Source organism: Triticum urartu, chromosome 7A (genome assembly GCF_056163025.1).
Source record: "Triticum urartu cultivar PI428250 chromosome 7A, HENAU_Tu73, whole genome shotgun sequence".
NCBI lineage: Eukaryota > Viridiplantae > Streptophyta > Magnoliopsida > Poales > Poaceae > Triticum > Triticum urartu.
Genome location: NC_141879.1, coordinates 139,552,646 through 139,570,849, shown reverse-complemented (window position 1 = coordinate 139,570,849; position 18,204 = coordinate 139,552,646). Strand labels below are relative to the sequence as shown.

The window sequence follows — 18,204 nt, the reverse complement described above, 5'->3', positions numbered from 1 at the left end:
AGCTGAGAACTCCACACTAAGGTACAATGTGTTAGCAAGGAAATTGGTGCATGTGGCATCAATAGCTTCGAAGAAGAAGAGGAAATATGAGTATCTGTTGGGAGAATTAGACAGGATAAACAAAAGGTTACGGGAAATGGATGACGAAGAAGAAACAATGGATGAGGGGCAAAGTGCAACAACAAGAACAGTTACATTCGTACCAACAGCAGGAGAGGGAGAAAGATCAACATCATCATTCACAATTCAAGACCCAGATGTAGCAAAGACAAAGGGGAGACCAAGGATGCTGACTATTCGTGAAGCAATAAAGCAAAGCAAGTTCTACAAATGTTCACACTGTGGATCACAGAGACACACAGTAAAGAATTGCACGAACCTTGACAAGGTGTACAACAAGCCTAAAGGCAAACAACCTAAGCAGTCAAACCCAAGGAATGTCAAGAAAGGTAAGTAAAAAATTTGAAATGAGCTCTACTTCATTGCAAGTATAGAATTTAATACCACTCATTGGATACAGGCGGAGATAACAAAAGAAGTAGCCAGAGGGACAACGGCAAGAACACAACGACACAACACAACCCTGAAGCAGAACCCTCCGGAAGAAGTGAAGTAAACAAATTGACCATAACATGAGGAAATAAGAAAGATAAGAGGACAAGGTAGGAAAGAAAAGATGAGTAGGAGGGAAAAAGTGATAGGAAAAACTACTAGTGAACAAGGAATGTACTATGATGGAAAGCAATGTTTGCTACCTATTTTCGAATTCATTGTTGGTCTATGATGGTTACCAGTGTTGCTACCTAATTTCGAAATCACTGTTTTACTATGATTGAGAGGAGCGTTGCTACCTAATTTCGATCTGTTATGAACGAATTAAACTACAATACATATTTTTCAACAAAAAATGTAAAGAAGCTTATAGTACATTTCAGAAACGTGTGTGAAAGGGAAATGTACCTGACAAAAAGCATGGAGGAAAAACATCCACGAAATAATTATGCGACAAAACAGATTAAAGAGAACAAAAGACGATGACGTAAAATCAACGAGATGATCCACAAAGAACAAATTAGGGTGGAGTTTCTTCACCTACAAGACATATCAACATCAAACTGTAAATCTGGGGATTACATAATCTTTGCATGCTTCATAAAAAATAATTACAATGACATGGACAATAAATTACACTGTAATTCAGAGATGGTTCCACTGTAAAATCCGGGGTAATTATAATGTGAATACCAAAAACATTAGTACCCTATAACTGCACTGTAAAAACCCTTGACCTTGTAGTGGTTATTAAAATACATTGAAAATACAATGTAAATCAAGTGCAAAAGCCAATGGAATTTACATAAAAAAACATTACACATTTTACATGAAACTTTCCAGGATTTACAGTGTAAAAACCCATAACTTATACACCATAAAACCCAAGATTTAGAGTATGTTTTCACACTGAACTCACACTGTAAAAAACGCATGAACTTACATTGCAAGTTCCCAGGATTTACACTGTAACTTCCCGGGATTTACATTGTAACTTACAGATTATCAAAAACAATGTAAGTTCCCGGGGTTTACAGTGTAAAAAGCACATGAACTTACACTATAAAAACTCATAACTTACATAGTATTAACTCCAAAACGATTTACAGTGCAATTCCTCTAAACTTACATTGAGGGAAAAAGAAGACTAAGAAATGGAAAACCTATATGAACGAGGTATTGGGATACCGACGATCGAATCTCGGGCAAGTAACATACCGATTGACAAAGGGAATTGTATACGGGATTAATTGAATCCCCGACATCGTGGTTCATCCGATGAGATCATCGAGGAGCATGTGGGAGCCAATATGGGTATCCAGATCCCGCTGTTGGTTATTGACCAGAGAGTGATCTCGGTCATGTCTACATGTCTCCCGAACCCGTAGGGTCTACACACTTAAGGTTCGGTGACGCTAGGGTTGTAGGGATATGTATATGCAGTAACACGAATGTTGTTCGGAGTCCCGGATGAGATCCCGGACGTCACGAGGAGTTCCGAAATGGTCCGGAGGTAAAGAATTATATATAGGAAGTGCTATTTCGGGCATCGGGACAAGTTTCGGGGTCACGGGTATTGTACCGGGACCACCGGAAGGGTCCCGGGGGTCCACCGGGTGGGGCCACCTGCCCCGGGGGGCCACATGGGCTGTAGGGGTGTGCGCCTTGGCCTACATGGGCCAAGGGCACCAGCCCCAAGAGGCCCATGCGCCTAGGGTTCAAGAAGGGAAGAGTCCCAAAGGGGGAAGGCACTTCCTAGGTGCCTTGGGGAGGAGGGATTCCTCCCTTGGCCGCCGCCCCCCTAGGAGATTGGATCTCCTAGGGCCGGCGCCCCCCCCCCCCCTTGGCCCTCCTATATATAGTGGGGAGATGGAGGACTTCTGATCCCACGCCTTTTGTGCCTCCCTCTCCCTCTCCAACACATCCTCCTCCTCCATAGTGCTCGGTGAAGCCCTGCCGGAATACTGCAGCTCCACCACCACCACGCCGTCGTGCTGCTGCTGGAGCCATCTTCCTCAACCTCTCCTTCCTCCTTGCTGGATCAAGAAGAAGGAGACATCACGCTGACCGTACGTGTGTTGAACGCAGAGGTGCCGTCCGTTCGGCGCTAGGATCTCCGGTGATTTGGATCACGTCGAGTACGCCTTCCTCATCCCCGTTCTTTGAACGCTTCCGCGCGTGATCTACAAAGGTATGTAGATGCAATCCGATCACTCGTTGCTAGATGAACTCATAGATGGATCTTGGTGAAACCGTAGGAAAATTTTTGTTTTCTGCAACGTTCCCCAACACACTGTAGATAGATAGGGGAAGGTGATGAAGATGTTGGTGAAGATGACGGAGGTGTTGGTGTAGATCGTCGTCACACAATGATGGCCCCGGCGGCGTTCTGGCGCCACCAGGAGAGAGGGGGAGAGAGCCCCCTCCTTCTTCTTCTTCCTTGACCTTCTCCCTAGATGGGAGAAGGATTTCCTCTCTGGTCCATGGCCTTCATGGCGGCGGAGGGGCGAGAGCCCCTCCGAGATTGGATCTGTCTCTCTGTCTCTCTTTGTTTCTTCGTTCCAGATTCTGCCCTTTCACCGTTTCTTAAATTGCTGAAGATCCGTAACTTCGATTGGGATGAATTTTGGACACGATCTCTATCCGGATATTAGCTTTCTTGCGACGAAAGAAGGGCATCAACCGCCTTACGGGGTGGCCACGAGGGCCCAGGGCGCGCCCCCTGCCTCGTGGCCCCCTCGGGCATCGTCTCGCGTTGATTTTTCTTCCAAAAAATCACATATATTCCAAAAAAATCTCCGTCAGTTTTTATCCCGTTTGGACTCTGTTTGATATGGATGTACTGCGAAACAAAAAACATGCAACAAACAGGAACTGACACTGGGCACTGGATCAATATGTTAGTCCCAAAAATAGTATAAAAAGTTACCAAAAGTATATGAAAGTTGTATAATATTGGCATGGGACAATCAGAAATTATAGATACGACGGAGACGTATCAATATCATGTATTGCTGAGAACTAAGTTGATCAATAAAGTTTATGTATGCTAAAATGGTGCGAGACGCCCCATCTTGAGGGTTCGATCTAGATTTGGATCGTGGCGGTGCTGATTTGGACCAAGGTGCCCTAATGGACAAGATGGCGTGGTGGCTGACTGGCGTTCCAGCGGTGGCCTTGGCGGCTGACAACCCTTCCTGATCTGGGGAGGAGGGCCCTGGATAAGGGGCGGCGGCTCCTGGGATGGCCTCCCTGTCCGCTGGCGCGGTGGGGCTGGTGGGCTGCCGGGTGGCCGGTGATTCACCAGCGGGTTAGTGCTGCAGCTTGCTGCCTCGGCGGGCAATGGCGCCGAGCTGCTCCTTCCTCCAACCCATGTTGCGTGCACTCCGTCTTACCGAACATGGCCGTGCTCCTAGTCTGTTACCAGGTTGGGACGGAGCGGGAGGTCAGGATCTAGATCGAGATAATCCTTAGGTCGGCTCCTGTCGGCCGTGACGGTGACGACATCCATGGGTTCCGTTTTTCTTCCTAGAGACGTCGTTCAGATCCGGCCTACATTTTCCCACCTCACGGTCTCTCAGGGTGAAACCCCTAGGGCTACGATGGTGCTCTTGGCCTCGTGTCCTTCTTGAAGGCGTTTCGTGAGAGTTCTATGGCGGTGGGCACCGCTTGGGCGCATCGACAGTTGCAGATGGCGTGCCCCGTTCCTCTAGGTGGCAGCTGTTCCAGGGAAAACCCTAGATCTAGGTCGGATGACGACGCATACTTTGGTGCCGTTTTCCCTTCTGGGGGCGTCATCTTGGAGCAGTGGTTCACCGGAGAGGCCAATGGATGGAGCAGTGTTACATCGACCGCATTGAAAACGATAGGTCTCGACGGTGTGGAGCAGTGGAGTCTCAGAGTTGGACGCGGATTGATCGACGCGCACAGGTTGGTGGCGCCGTCGACGACAGATGAGTCTACCAAGATCTATGGAGTGGTTCCTAGAAAGAGTACATCTTGATAGTATAGGTGTGGCGACTTTGTTTGTCTAGAAAGAGGCTTCGGATTGATTCTTATATTCATTTTGTCATACCTTGATGAACAATTAATAAAGATGATTAGTAATAAAAAATAAAGTACCCGTTGTTTTTTTTTTGAACGTCAGTATTGCCGCAAGCGCTCATACATACGCGCATACATTTACTCCTATGAACGCATGCATGCACACTCTACCTCTATGAACACCTTCGAGTGATTGAGCCGGCATATCATCTTGAAATTTACAAGTCACCGTAAACGTCTCGTTGTTGACGGGAACGTCTCCTGCTGCAACTGAAAGCGCATTCCGGCAAATTCTAATTCGTGTCGCTGTCGTATCTTGGCAAAAAAGAGTCGAAGATGGTGAATGCAAGGTCCTGCCCACTATTTAGTCTCGATTAAAAAAAGCATGTGACGCTGCGGAATCCATCAGGAAAGCGGCTTGGCTTTTGGTCCCTTCACGCAAATGGCTGAACGTCAAGCAAAGAAAAGGCGGGGGACGAAGAAATGACGCACTGCCTATGAGAGGTACTACAGGGCATGGCCACTCGGGGCTATCACCATGATGCCAATCGAATGCTCGATCAGTTTGACGTTGAGCCGGAATGATTCTGCAACAAACGCACTGCTTATGATCAGCGCCTCGAAGCTAACGATTCACCACCGTTGTAATAATTCAAACTATTTAAAGAAGAAGAAGAAAAGGAAGAGAGATTCAGGAAGCCTCGAGGCGAGCGCGCAAGCGACGTTAGGGCTGACGCCATCTTCCAGGAGATGGTTTGTCCTTGTGATGATCCTCGGTTCGAGGTGAAAGCCGCGCGCAGGATCTTAGAATAAATCCATCTTTGAGGACCGTGGTGTACTTTACAAAAAGAAAAAGGAAAGAAAGATAGAAATCTCGCATCGACGGCCCGCTAGTCCTCGGGGCCATGCCTCCGCAGGCGGCTGCGTGCCCTGCCAGATGATCGACCAACCTCGGAAGTTTTTCCGGGCAGTTAGCACGTCTCCCATGCATCCATGCAGCTTATTCTCACGTGACGGTGATTTTTTTTTCCTTCTGCTGACTGACTAATGGGGCCAATCCGGTTAGTTTGGAACTCTTCTTTTGTTGTTGGATAAATGCTCATGAAACATAGCCAATACAGGACTTGAATTGTTGCTCGCGTTACAAGGATGGCAACGGTGCAAACAGATCAAGAAACGGGGACCCGATTAATTAGCAAAGTACGTACGTGACAACAAAAGTATGTTAAACGGTTGGTGCTGCAAGCGCCACTCGTGGTATCGAGTGAAGTGTCTGGGTGAGAGAGAGACAAAACACGTTTTCCCTACTAAGGGATGTTTGTTTTTAGGGATATTTTTATGTAGGGACTAAAAAAAGTTTTTTTAAAGACTTTTTTACCAAACAGAAAAAGCCCCGCCGTTGACGAGGCGGCCGCCATCCTCCTCGTTCTACTCCGGACGGCCTACCTCGTTGGCGTCTTCCTCGCCCACTTCGCCGGTGTTGTCCTCGCCCCGACGCCGGCCACGGCACCGACCACAACCGACGATCCCGACGCGGTTTGTCGTCCTGCTCTTTGTGCTCGTCGCCGCGTGGCTTCTCCTCATTGTCGTGCTGTTCGCCGCCGTCTCCATCCTCGGCGCCGGCAAGCGGGGGACTGGGCCGGGGGTCAGCTCGAACGTGCTGAGCTAAATCTCGGCTTAATCTCCACGGAAGGCAAAATATTACTCTTATAGTCCTAGTAGTACTACTCCTGTAGAGGTGGGGTGTTACATTTGGGCATTTAGCCAGGGATAGCAAGTGATGCCATGGACGCAAGATCGATGGTGGCCGGCGGCGCATCGGACAAGAGTCTACGGAGTGCGACTGAAGAGTGGCCCCGTGCCCGTCAAGTTCCGAGGTGATGTACTCCGTCGCTGTCTTGTGTCCAATGGATGGATTCAGCTCCGGCGAGGGACCGGGGGATCACCCACATGTGGACCAGTGCGCCACGTCGTCGGCGACCATGGCCGTTTAGCTCCCACGACAAGCCATTTTCAACTCAAGCTTGTTACAAGTGACCTGCTGGATGTCGTCCCCTATTACTCGTAGTTGATTAGAGCATCTCCAGCTGTTGCCCCCCCCCCCCCCCCCTCCAACGGCAATTTTACACGCTTCCTAGGGCGAGCCGGCACTAAAATCGACGCGGGGGCGAGCGGGTTTCCAGCCGCTCGTCCCAGGGTCGCCCCAGACGCGTTTTTTTATTTAAAAAAAACTGAATTCGGCAAACGGCTAAAATTCGGTAAACTTGATATTCATATTCAACATGTTCGGTGTTTTACAGAAATTATTTTAAAAAAAGTAATCTACGGGGCGAAGAACTCGATCAGCGCGGCGAAGTCACCGACGTCGTCACCGTCCTCGTCGTCGGCCTTCTCCTTCTTGATGGCGCGGCCGCCCCTTCTGGACCCCTGCCCGGCGTCTCCATGGCAGACAGGTGGTGGCGGCGCGTCGTCGTCGTCGTCGCTGTCGTCGAGGACGACGATGCCTCCCTCATCCCGGCCATAGCGACGAGCTTCGAACCGCGCGAAGGCGGCGCGCTGGCGCTCCCTCTCCGTCTGCACCCAGTCGTCGCGCGCCCATTTGAGGGCCGCTTCGTCGTCGAGCACCTTCTCCTTGACGGGCTCCATCTTCACGACAGGGAGCCCCCGTTCCGGCTTGACGGCGCCAAGCCCCGGCTCCGTCTTCGGCTTGATGAAACGCGGAGGAGACGAGGAGGTGGCACGCCGGCCGCTCTCGTTGATGACGATGCCGGCAACGCGGGTGCGCCGGCCGAGCGGCGTCTCCGCGACGGGCTCTGCCTTGACGCCGAAGAGCGTCGTCGAGCCGGAGGAGCGGGAGGAGGAGGAAGAGTGAGAGGAGGAGGAGGCGGCGAACCTCCTGGGTACCCACGGCTCGACGCTCCGACGAGGGGCCGGCACGGCGGGGTACGCCAGCGGCGGGTTGTTGCCGTCCTCGAGGTGTGCGATCACCTCGTACAGGGTGCGGCTGGGGACCACCCACCAGACGCGGCGGCCGTCGCTGTTCTTTGTGCCGCCGACCACCGTCACCCCGTTCGTGGACGCCAGCCTCTGCGCCTGCCGCCGCTGGAAATAGTCAGTCCAGGCCGTGTGGTTGTCAGCGGCGTACCGGGGGAGGGCACGCTGCTCCTCCGATAGGGTCGACCGCACGCGGTCGACCTTGGCGGCGAAGAGGCCGGGGCGCGCGTCGACGTCGGGCATAGGGGGATGGGGACGCCGCCGTTGCTGAGCTTCCACCCCGCCGGCCCGACGCATGTCCGGCGGCGCCGGGATGTTTGCCTCGAAGAGAAGCCACGACTCGCACTCCTGGAGCGAGCGGCGGCCGAAGCCGTTGGCCGCCGCGGCGTCGCCGGGGAAGCGTTCGGCCATGGAGAGAGAAGGGGAAGGGGAGGGAAGGGAAGAGCGACAAATCTCGGCGGCGGAAGGTAGGGACGACGACTGGTTTGGGCTCGGCGGCGAGAGGGAGGGACGGCGGCTGGTGTGGCCAGCGGCGAGGGAAGCCTCTGTTTATATAGCCCCAGGCCGTGTGAACTCGTGGCAGAAGGAGAGGCGTCGCCGCGCCTGACCGCCTGTGACGCGCCGCCCGTGATGAGGAATCAATGGCAAGGCTGACCGGCGGCAGCCTTGCCATTGATTCCCCGCGAAAACCGAGGCGTTCCGGGAAGGACGAGGCGCATGTCGTTGACTTGGCGGGCCCACCGAGTTTTCGCGCCAAAACCCCTCGCCCCCAGCGTCCCCAGCGCGCCGGGTTTGGCCTGGGACCGCCAGCATCAATTTCGGTCCAAACCGGCAAAAAACAGGTTCATGGGGGCGCGACTGGACCGAATTTTCGGCGCCAGCGCGAAAAAACACCTGAGGAGAGCCTGTTGGAGCCGCGGCTGAAGATGCTCTTACATAAGCTTAATGCAGTGTAATATTGCCCCTGTTGTGTTTCTATCAGTACTCAGTAACTTCAACATTGTTAACCTAAAGTATCTTCCTTAATTTATGGGAAAATTGATGTTCCTTTTTTGATCCCCTGATGGTGGTGGTATACTTCGCCGTGGAGTAAATCCTAGTGGGAGTGAAGTGATTAGCAAAAAATTTACATCCTCTGTTTACTAATGTAAAACGTCCCACACTAGTGAACAAGGATACTACAAAATGCAAGAGTGTGGATTTTCTACTCTCCGATGTACTACACACGAGTTTTTCATATCAGTGCTACTGCTAAGTGCTTTAGCAGTAGTGTTTTCTTGTTCAGCGCTACTACTATATTTTCTCATATCTTTGTTTTGCTACATATTTGCGATGTTTCTGTACAAGTTTTATACAATATTCTAATTATATTATAAACATGCAATATGATCATCATATCATGCACATAATAGTCTCATCATATCATCCAACACAAATCAGGTTGTCACATCATAATCACGATATAGCTATACAAGTTACATGACATGTCTCATTATACATAATGTACTATTTCTTGAGGCGTCGGTTCGTATCCCTCTCTCGCACCAGCATGAACCTAAACTAACTACTGGCTGTCGCTCGGAAACCGGAAACCGGTACACCTGGGCCTGACACTCCGGCCACTAGTCGTATACTCCTAGCGTAGCACTTCTTCACCATCGATGATCTATGCACCTGCATCGTCACATGAGTCGATGATATGCAACGACATATATAGTTGAGCAACAGAAAGAGACAAACTTTGCGAAAATAGAAGCAACATATCATAAGCATAAATAACAAAGTTCATCGTACACAAAATGCCCTAATTAGAGTGATCTTCGCTAGTTGAGGAGGGCGTTATAATTAATTACATCACAAATAAAATTTCATCATGCATAACTTAAAATTTCGTCATAGAGAAAGTATGGACTAAACGGACACATTGTCATATATCGTCAATCACTCCATGTCGTGCCATCCATCCAAGTCAGGGAGATAGTCCCCGAGCCCGGAAAACGAAATCCGGACATTTGTCCGTTTGCGCCCGCGCGCTGGGCCGCGCTATTCGTCCGTTTTACCCCAAACGGACGCACGTGGACAGGATTGGGTCGCGTGGTGCAGTGACCCCATCTTGTCCGCGCGTTCTCTGGATCATCATAGCGTACTTCCACATATCCACTCAGAGGAAAGTCTTTTCGTAATGGATGACCCTCGAAACCATAATCTCCGTTTGGGGTAAAACGGACAAATAGCGCGGCCCAGCGCGCGGACGCAAACGTACAAATGTCCGGATTCCGTCCGTTTTCAACCCATCCCGGGTCCAAACTTCCGCTCGGTTTGGGGTGAAAGGACGCGCGCGGACGGCCTGGACGCACGCCCTTGTCCCCCCCGTGGCCCGCCTGTCGGGGACACTAGCAGTCCCTCCGCTCCCAACGCTTCCATCCTCTCTCCCGCCCCGCCGCCGGCGCCGCCGCCATTCTCCGGCCACCTCCTCACCGCGCAGCCCCCGGCCGTCCCTACCAAACCACGTCTCGACATGGCCGCCACTACGCCTGCGCTTTGGCCGTAGTTTTGGACGTCGATCGGAGGAGGTTTGGCCGTCGCCGTCTTTGCCGGTCGCAGAAGGGACACGACCGTCGACGGCGTACCACAGCGGCCTCAGCAGCTTCCGACGAGAGCTCCAGAGCGGCCAGTAGCGGGCCGGCAACCACCCCTGCTGCGTCAAGGTGATCATCGCGGCCTTTTCGCCACCACGACCGCAAGGTGTTCGACATTTTGCCCACAAAGGTATGGACAGTGGAGACGAATTTTTCTTCCATCACTTCCTTTGTTCATTGGACGATTCGTCATCGGATGATGAAGAACTTGTGGTGGCTGCACTAGTCGTTCACGACCACATTCAGCGGCAGCTTCCTCGGTACAGGGGGTCAGTCCCTGGCCGTGCTCCCAACCTGAACCGCAACAGGGAGAGAGGCCACGCCCTGCTCTATGCCGATTACTTTGCGAACACCCCGCTTTTCAAGCCGGATAAATTTCGTCGCCGTTTTCGTATGGCAAGGCATGTTTTCAATCGTATCCGAGAGGGAGTGGTTGCTCATGACCCATATTTCGAGTGCAAGACGAATGCCCTTGGCAAGCTTGGATTCTCCTCTTACCAGAAATGCACCACGGCCATCCGCATGCTTGCATATGGAATTCCAGGCGATCTGGTGGATGAGTATGTACGTATGAGTGAGACAACATGTATGATGTCAATGTACAAGTTTTGTCAGGCTGTGATCGAGGTGTTTGGCCCAGAGTACTTGAGGCAGCCAACTGCCGCTGATACAGAGAGATTGTTGGCGACCAACGCAGCTAGAGGCTTTCCAGGCATGATTGGCAGTATAGATTGTATGCATTGGGAGTGGAAGAATTGTCCATTTGCTCGGCAGGGCCAGTACAAGGGGCATGTCGACGCGTGCACTGTCATATTAGAAGCGGTGGCTTCGCAGGATCTTTGGATATGGCATTCTTTCTTTGGCATGGCAGGTTCTCACAATGATATCAACGTGCTGCAGCGTTCTCCAGTCTTCGCAAGGCTTGCAGAAGGTCACTCCCCACCTGTCAACTTTGAGATCAACGGCCACCAATACAACAAGGGATACTATCTAGCTGATGGTATATATCCTCAGTGGTCAACTTTTGTGAAGACAATCTCGAAACCCCAAGGTGAGAAGAGAAAGAGATTTGCCCAAATGCAATAGAGTGTTAGAAAGGATGTGGAACATGCTTTTGGTGTGCTTCAATTCCGGTGAGGTATCGTTCGAAACTAGCTAGTACAACGACAAGCCACACCCAAATATTACACACAAAGGAAAAAAATACAAAACCAGCAAGCATTCTTTTACCTGAAAAAATATTGAACTTGAAACACTGACAATCTCAGTTTAATTATTGGGGGGCTTCAGAAAGAATTAAACCAACCCTGCAATAACAACAAAGAGACAAAAATGTTCAGAAAAATACTAAACACCCTAAAAAGGAAAAAACAAAACAAAAAGAATGAGTTAGGAGGAAATGAACCTTGATTACCCAAGAACGTCTAACTGCCGTTGAAGCAACAATGCTTGATAATACAGTAAAATAAAAAAGAAATCAAACAACCACAAAGGAACGAAAAACAAACAGATAAAACAAATGGGATAATGAAACCATCCTTCTCAAACTACTTTGTAAAAAGAGTCACTAATTCACGACATTAAAGATCAAACAGCCATCCAAATACACATACATGACATGTAGACCAAAAAGCGTACAAATTTATCGTATTTAATCACACTACTGAGAAACAAAACATTGCCAGCAGTACTACTATCTATAATTTCTCGGAATGCCTAGTTTTAACCAAAGCCCTCAATGCCGCAATGCATCTCCCAGGAACCCTAAGCCTTGATCTGTACAAAAGAAAATACAACATACTATAATATTGTTCAACAAGAAATAAACACATCAAACCAAAAATCAAAAAGAGAAGCATACAAAAAGAAAACTCACATCATCAAAGAAGTGGGTGACAAAAGTCTTGTCGACGCTGTTGAATCCACTGAAATACAACACATTAGCCAATCTGATTCTTATGTTGTCAACATCGGTTGCGCCAAACATATTGCCAATTGGGGTCCTAGGAGTCCAGTGCTTCAGATACATGATAGTGAAAACACCACAATCATCCCTGAAAAGAAAGAAAACCAAAACAATAAGAAACCTGAGAAGAAAAATGGACATAAGGGACAGCCAAAAGGGAAAAGGAGATATAGAAATACCAGTTATTTTGCTGTGGAAGAGTAGGGTACACAATGTCAAAATTCTCAAAGTCAATGCGCTTACGCAGGATAGGAGTCACATACTGATCCCAGATTGTTATGAAATTTTCAATCTATATCAAAAGACGGAATAATCATCAGCACAACAACACATCGGGAAGTAAAAAAGGCATGAATAACTAAAGGAAAAAATAGTTTTGATTACCAATTTATCACGAATTCCCAGATGAAAATGATCCTTTGCCCCGTACAGAGAATCAAGAAATGCAAAAGCCCTCTCCTTCAAGCAAACAACAAAGGTGAACCAGTGTTTCTCCTGTCCAATGGGAAAGAACAGCTGTAGACCAAATCTAGACAAAATTAGACATCAACAGAAAAATAAAAAATAACTAAAAGGACAAAATACAACAAGGACACACACACGTACTAAAAAGATGAAGCATAAAACAACTAACCAAATTACTTCTCCACATTGGGAAAGCACTGTTAGCACCAGTAAAAGCATTGCCTACAATATCAACATCAGTACCTCTCAGGATGGTTTCCTGAAAAAAGAGAAGAAATTATAACTACATACCAGAAATTCAAAAAGGAAGACACAAACATGCTTAAAAATGCTTATATAAAAATACCACAAAATAAGAAAAAGAATGACATAATACAACATACCCCAATATAAGAGAAGAAAAAAATGTTTCTTTGATACTGACGGGTGAGCTTGTTTGAACAAATAACGACAAACGCACAAAATCAAGAAATTATCCACATGTTCTCTTGACTTCAAAGTTGCAAGATTGCGATAGCTACAGTAGGCTCAGTCATATCAAATTGCTTCATATCTACAAAAGAAATATAATAAAACCGAATCAAAAAATATATTCACCCTGAGGATAAAAAAAGAGAGTCAAAGTAACAATTAAAACACATTGGAAAAGGAAGTAAAAAAATAGAACCTGCTAAAATGATAGCTACAAACCCTACCAGTCTAAAAACAAGTTCAAACATCAGCATTTGATAAAAGCATTTCAAAAAGGGAAAAATATACAAGGCCAGAAAAACGTACTTGCACCAACTTGCATGACTCCCAATTTCCACCATTGCTAGGTGGTGACGCCTTTCTTTAGCAGTAACAAGGAACTTGTTACCCTGAGGAACATAAGGATCCGAGTTATATCTACCTGGTAAAACCATCCTGCGAGGTTGATGACCACCAGATGAACCACTAGGAAAAACGAAAGATGCGCCATCCGCTTTAGGAACTTGAGCAGGAGAGAGTTCTTTAGAGGCATTCCCAGAAGACAATATCTCTACTTGTGGACTAGCAGTAGCCTGAAAACATACAAAGTAGCAGAAAGGAAAAAAAAGAATCAGAACAAAAAGAAACATGATGAATAAATTATAAAAAAGATGAACATAAGGGGAGAAAGGAAGAGAAATTGTCATTACTTTTTGATTCTTAGGGTAACGACTAGTTGATTCAGGTTCTGTCAAGTTGAAGTTGTTAAGCTTGTTGTAAGCAGCATCAGTAGATCTTGAAAGGTCTTTGCATCTAGCAACAAAACTGGAAGTCCCCACAATTTGAACATCGTCTACTCCCTTCTAAAACATACATTGATAAAACATGCAAGAAAAAGCATTAGATTAAGACGGGCATTAACTAAAACTATGCTGCAACTACCAACAGAGACATCAAAAAATCTGACATGATGGGAGTAGTTCAAATGTTAAATAAGAAGCAATCAGAAAATCCTGGGTTTTGCTACTCATTTGGGCTTGGTGGTGTACTAGATTGTGTGGTGATTGCATTAGCTTTGACACTACATTCCTAACAAACAAGTACAACATCCCATTCGCTCCATTTGTCGCAATTTCTCCACATGGAAACACCAAAAATTAGAAGAAAAAAACTAACCCACATTTCTTCTTCACGCTCATTATGCAAAAAAATGAAGCAGAAGCAACAAGTAGTCGATATATTAAAAACACATGGTTGAATATTAAAGTGCAAACTAGAAAACTGATAACAAAAGACAAGGCATGCAACATTTACAGACCTCAAGCCACATATATTAAAGTGTAAAAAAATAAACTCTGGTGAATTACAAGATGTAAGACACAATAGCAATTAGAGACCTCAACCATGCAAATTAAAAGACTGTCTTAACTAGGGTGAAGAAAAACAATGAAAAGCTATAGGGGATTATAGTCCCCGCCCACAAAAATTATAGTGTAAAACTCTGCTCACTTACAGTGTAAGCCCTAGAAAAAAACACTGTAATACATACCACGTACTACAGTCCTCACACACACATAATAGTGTAAAAACTAGTCAATTACGGTGTAAGCTCGAAAAATTTACAGTGTAAAAACTATACTCAATTACGGTGTAAGCTCACAAAAATTACAGTGTAAAACTCTACACAATTACAGTTAAGCCGCATGGTTAATTACAGTGCAAAACTCCAAGCAAATTACACTGCAATCCCTACCAAAAATTACAGTACTCACACACACAAATTACATTACAAACATTCTGCTGATTTACAGTGCAAAAAATCAAAAAAATACATTGTATTCCCTCGGACATACAAAAATACAGTGTATAAATCCACTTAATTGCAATATAAAATCCTGAAGAATTACATTGCACTACTTAAATTTACAGTACTCAAACACACAACTTATAGTGTAAAAATCCACTTAATTATAGTGTAAAACTCTGAAGAATTACATCATCAGCCATACTCAAATTACAGTACTAAAACACACAACTTACACTGTAAAACTCTGGATAATTACATAGTAAGTCATGCAAAAAATACAGTGTAAATATCTACACTGTAAGTATTACAGTACTCAAACACACAACTTACAGTGTAAATATCTACTTAATTACAGTGTAAAACTCTGAAGAATTACATCGTCAGCATACTCAAATTACAGTACTAAAAACACACAACTTACACTGTAGTACTCTGGATAATTACATAGTAAAGTCAGGCAAAAAAACACAGCCCCCAAACCATATATTTCAGTGAAAAACTATAGGGAATTACATTGTAAAACTCTGGTGATTTACAGTCAACACTAGCAGTCATCAACAAATGATGCTAAAACTAGAGTATAAAACTCAACCATTCTAAGTCAGCCACACACAATGCAATAGTTTATACTGAGAATCAGAGACCAAAAGAGCAGACTAAAAATGCAAAAAGCAAGGTAAAAAGAATCAATAAACAAAAAACACAAAGAAAAAGCACCATACCTGATCATTAAGGTGGCTTGAGTAGAAATTTGACTTTGAAACTTCAGAAGGAGGCAGGTTCACCATTTCAATGCAATCCTGCAAAAAAAGGAACAAACGGAAAATCAGAAGTAAAAAATAAAAACCATCTACTAAACGAGAAGACAAGAATTAAAATTCAAAAACAATTACCTCATCTTTCGCAGGATCAATCGAACTCAAGAATCTTTCGACATTATACTGAGAGCACTCAACATCATCTATCTGAATATAAAACAATGAAACAAACAAAATCACTACTGAAAATAACATGGAAAATAAGAATGAACAAGAAAAGAATAAAAGGACAAACAAAAAGGGAGATGCTAACCACATTACGGAACCTCTGCGTCAAACGAGTAAGAACCAGAGGGGACAATCCTCCAACATAAGAGACACCATCTTTAACTTTGTGTTGTTCAATAGAATCTTCAGGATGTGATTGAACGCCAAGAGAGCGACTGAATTCAGCAAAACTTGGTTTTTGAAAATCATTGACAACAACCTTGGGCTCGCACTTCTTTTCAGGACGGCCTACACAAAAACACAAAAGAGGGTCAGCTACAAAGAAAAAGAAAATGAAAACTATGCCCCTGGAAATAATTAAACAAACAATTACCTGATTGCATTAGCGAAGAACCAACATCAGGGATTGGGCACTGCATTGTTGACGGGGATACACCTACAAAAGGAAAATAAACAAGCACACATGAACGACAGGAAAAAATCTAAAAGAAGAACCCATGGGATAACAGAAAAAATGCAAAATAAAAAGAAGCGAAAGATCAAACCTATAGCATCAAAAGCACTTTTTGCGCAAGATAGAGGAGCCATTGGAATTGCACCTTCAGCATTAGCTTCATTCACCACACTCTATCAAACAAAAAAAAACAAAAAATATTAGCCTAAATGCATCAAAGCAATCAAAACATAAAGCTGTTGTTACTGGACAAATACCTCAACACACACCTTAGGAACTGGAGATGAACTAGATAATACTACCGGATTGAGAAAATCTCCATCCGAAATAACACCAGCAGCAAAAGTAGAAGGTTCATTCAGATTGGGGATTGGGGGTTGGACTTGAGAAGACGGCTTTTCAACAAATGTTTCAATGTTTCTTTTAGGAATGAAAGAGTGAATAGAAAAAGACTTATTGCCTTCAAAAAAGAAGAAGGAAATAACACTAACATGAGCAAAAAACTAACAAATCATACAATAAAAAATTACATAAAAACAGAAATAAAGACAAGATAAAGAGAACACCAGGAAGGAACTAACCAAACGAGAAGTTGTTCAGAGATTGAACATCGCTTGGAGAAAATTTTGGTGTAGCAATAGATTTCACATTCAAAGCTGAGTTTGCTATGCAATCAAGGACATCAATTACAAGAGATTCTGACCATTCTACAAATAGCTTAGGCTTATCTTTGTTCCTGGATTGAACAAGGTCTATAACTACCTGAGCAGCCTGAAAAAGAAAAGGAATTCAGTAAACCCACAAGATTAAACAAAAAGAAAAATAGAAAAAGGCAAAAAAAGAGCATACTCAGAACTATGCTAACCTCTAACCGAAAACGAGCACCAAATAATTTCTGCACATTCATTTCAAAAAGTTTGGCGTTGCAAAGGGGGACATCACCATCCTTGCTTGCTGAAGATTTCTCGATAGACTGCTACATCGACAAAAAAATAAAGTTGACATCAGAACATACAGAATAACATCAACAACCACAAAAAGTGAAAGTAAAAAACAAAGAACAAATGTACAAACAAGCAGAAAAAACAAACCTGCGGATGAACTGAAGGACACAGCTGCTTTAGAGGCCTCTTACCAAAAGATCGGCTATTGTTTCTATCAAGCTCTGAAAAATTGCTTAACTTTGTTGCCTCTCCATGCTAGGATCCGAGGCTTTACATCAGGGATAGAGTGAAGACCAAAATTGAGATGGTCAAGGTAACAAACCTAGAAAAAATAAGAGCAAATGAAAGGATTGAAATGAATATAACATGTCAAAATCAAACTTAAAAAAAGGAAAAAGAACAATAACAACACTTACAGCAAAAGCGTAGTGACAACCGCCAAACGTCACTGATATTTTGGAAGCAACTTTAGTGGAATCCTTGAACTTCTTTATGCAACTCAACAGCCACTCATAAACAAATTTCGACAGATCATAGTTACGCACAGAAGGACAATCCCTAAAGATATGAAGGTACTTTGGGCTAGGACTGAGGCTAGAGTTGGGACAAAGGAATGATGAGAAAGCAACAATCATGAAACAAATAAAGACATCTTCATCAGGCAACTCGACTTCGGTTGATTTTAGCTTGTTTGCAAAGGACACGGGAGGAATACTGGTCACGTTGAAGTGAGAGAGGATAAAGTCACGACCGGATTCAGGATCACACACAAGTGGCTCACCATCTATTGGAAGGTCGAGGATGCCATGAATATCATACTTGGTCATTGGGATAAATTTCTTTTTGAGCTGGAATTCAGATGAAGGGACATCGAACCTACTGGCAAGCCACTTCACTAACCTG

The 18,204-nt window shown here is 45.4% G+C and overlaps 3 protein-coding genes and 1 pseudogene across 4 annotated transcripts; 2 read left to right on the top strand and 2 right to left on the bottom strand.

The window, feature by feature from the left end:
• The first annotated feature begins 6,878 nt into the window (after positions 1–6,878).
• On the top strand, positions 6,879–7,708 carry LOC147958596 (uncharacterized; annotated as a pseudogene).
• A 2,653-nt stretch (positions 7,709–10,361) lies between these two features.
• Positions 10,362–11,315, top strand: LOC147958595 (uncharacterized). Its single transcript, XM_087532202.1, has one exon. The coding sequence runs from the start codon at positions 10,362–10,364 to the stop codon at positions 11,313–11,315; it is 954 nt and encodes a 317-aa protein (XP_087388328.1).
• Positions 11,316–11,731: 416 nt separating this feature from the next.
• Positions 11,732–13,182, bottom strand: LOC125523150 (putative ubiquitin-like-specific protease 1B). 2 transcript variants are annotated; one of them, XM_087536298.1, is made up of 6 exons: positions 13,044–13,182; positions 12,830–12,919; positions 12,580–12,690; positions 12,375–12,487; positions 12,106–12,283; positions 11,732–12,005 (listed from the first exon to the last, which is right to left on the bottom strand). In XM_087536298.1, exons 2-6 carry the CDS (start codon positions 12,845–12,847, stop codon positions 11,994–11,996), a joined length of 432 nt encoding a protein of 143 aa, XP_087392424.1. In that variant the 5' UTR covers positions 12,848–12,919; positions 13,044–13,182; the 3' UTR covers positions 11,732–11,993. The 2 variants fall into 2 exon arrangements, with proteins under 2 accessions (XP_087392424.1, XP_048544165.2); XM_048688208.2 differs by having other exon boundaries at positions 11,741–12,005; positions 12,580–12,711.
• Positions 13,043–17,588, bottom strand: LOC125518520 (uncharacterized). The gene is made up of 12 exons (XM_087536297.1): positions 17,449–17,588; positions 17,223–17,330; positions 16,939–17,128; positions 16,615–16,817; positions 16,449–16,530; positions 16,277–16,339; positions 15,989–16,191; positions 15,811–15,882; positions 15,640–15,717; positions 13,821–13,973; positions 13,438–13,703; positions 13,043–13,213 (listed from the first exon to the last, which is right to left on the bottom strand). Exons 2-12 carry the CDS (start codon positions 17,262–17,264, stop codon positions 13,198–13,200), a joined length of 1,368 nt encoding a protein of 455 aa, XP_087392423.1. The 5' UTR covers positions 17,265–17,330; positions 17,449–17,588; the 3' UTR covers positions 13,043–13,197.
• Between the last annotated feature and the right edge of the window lie 616 nt (positions 17,589–18,204).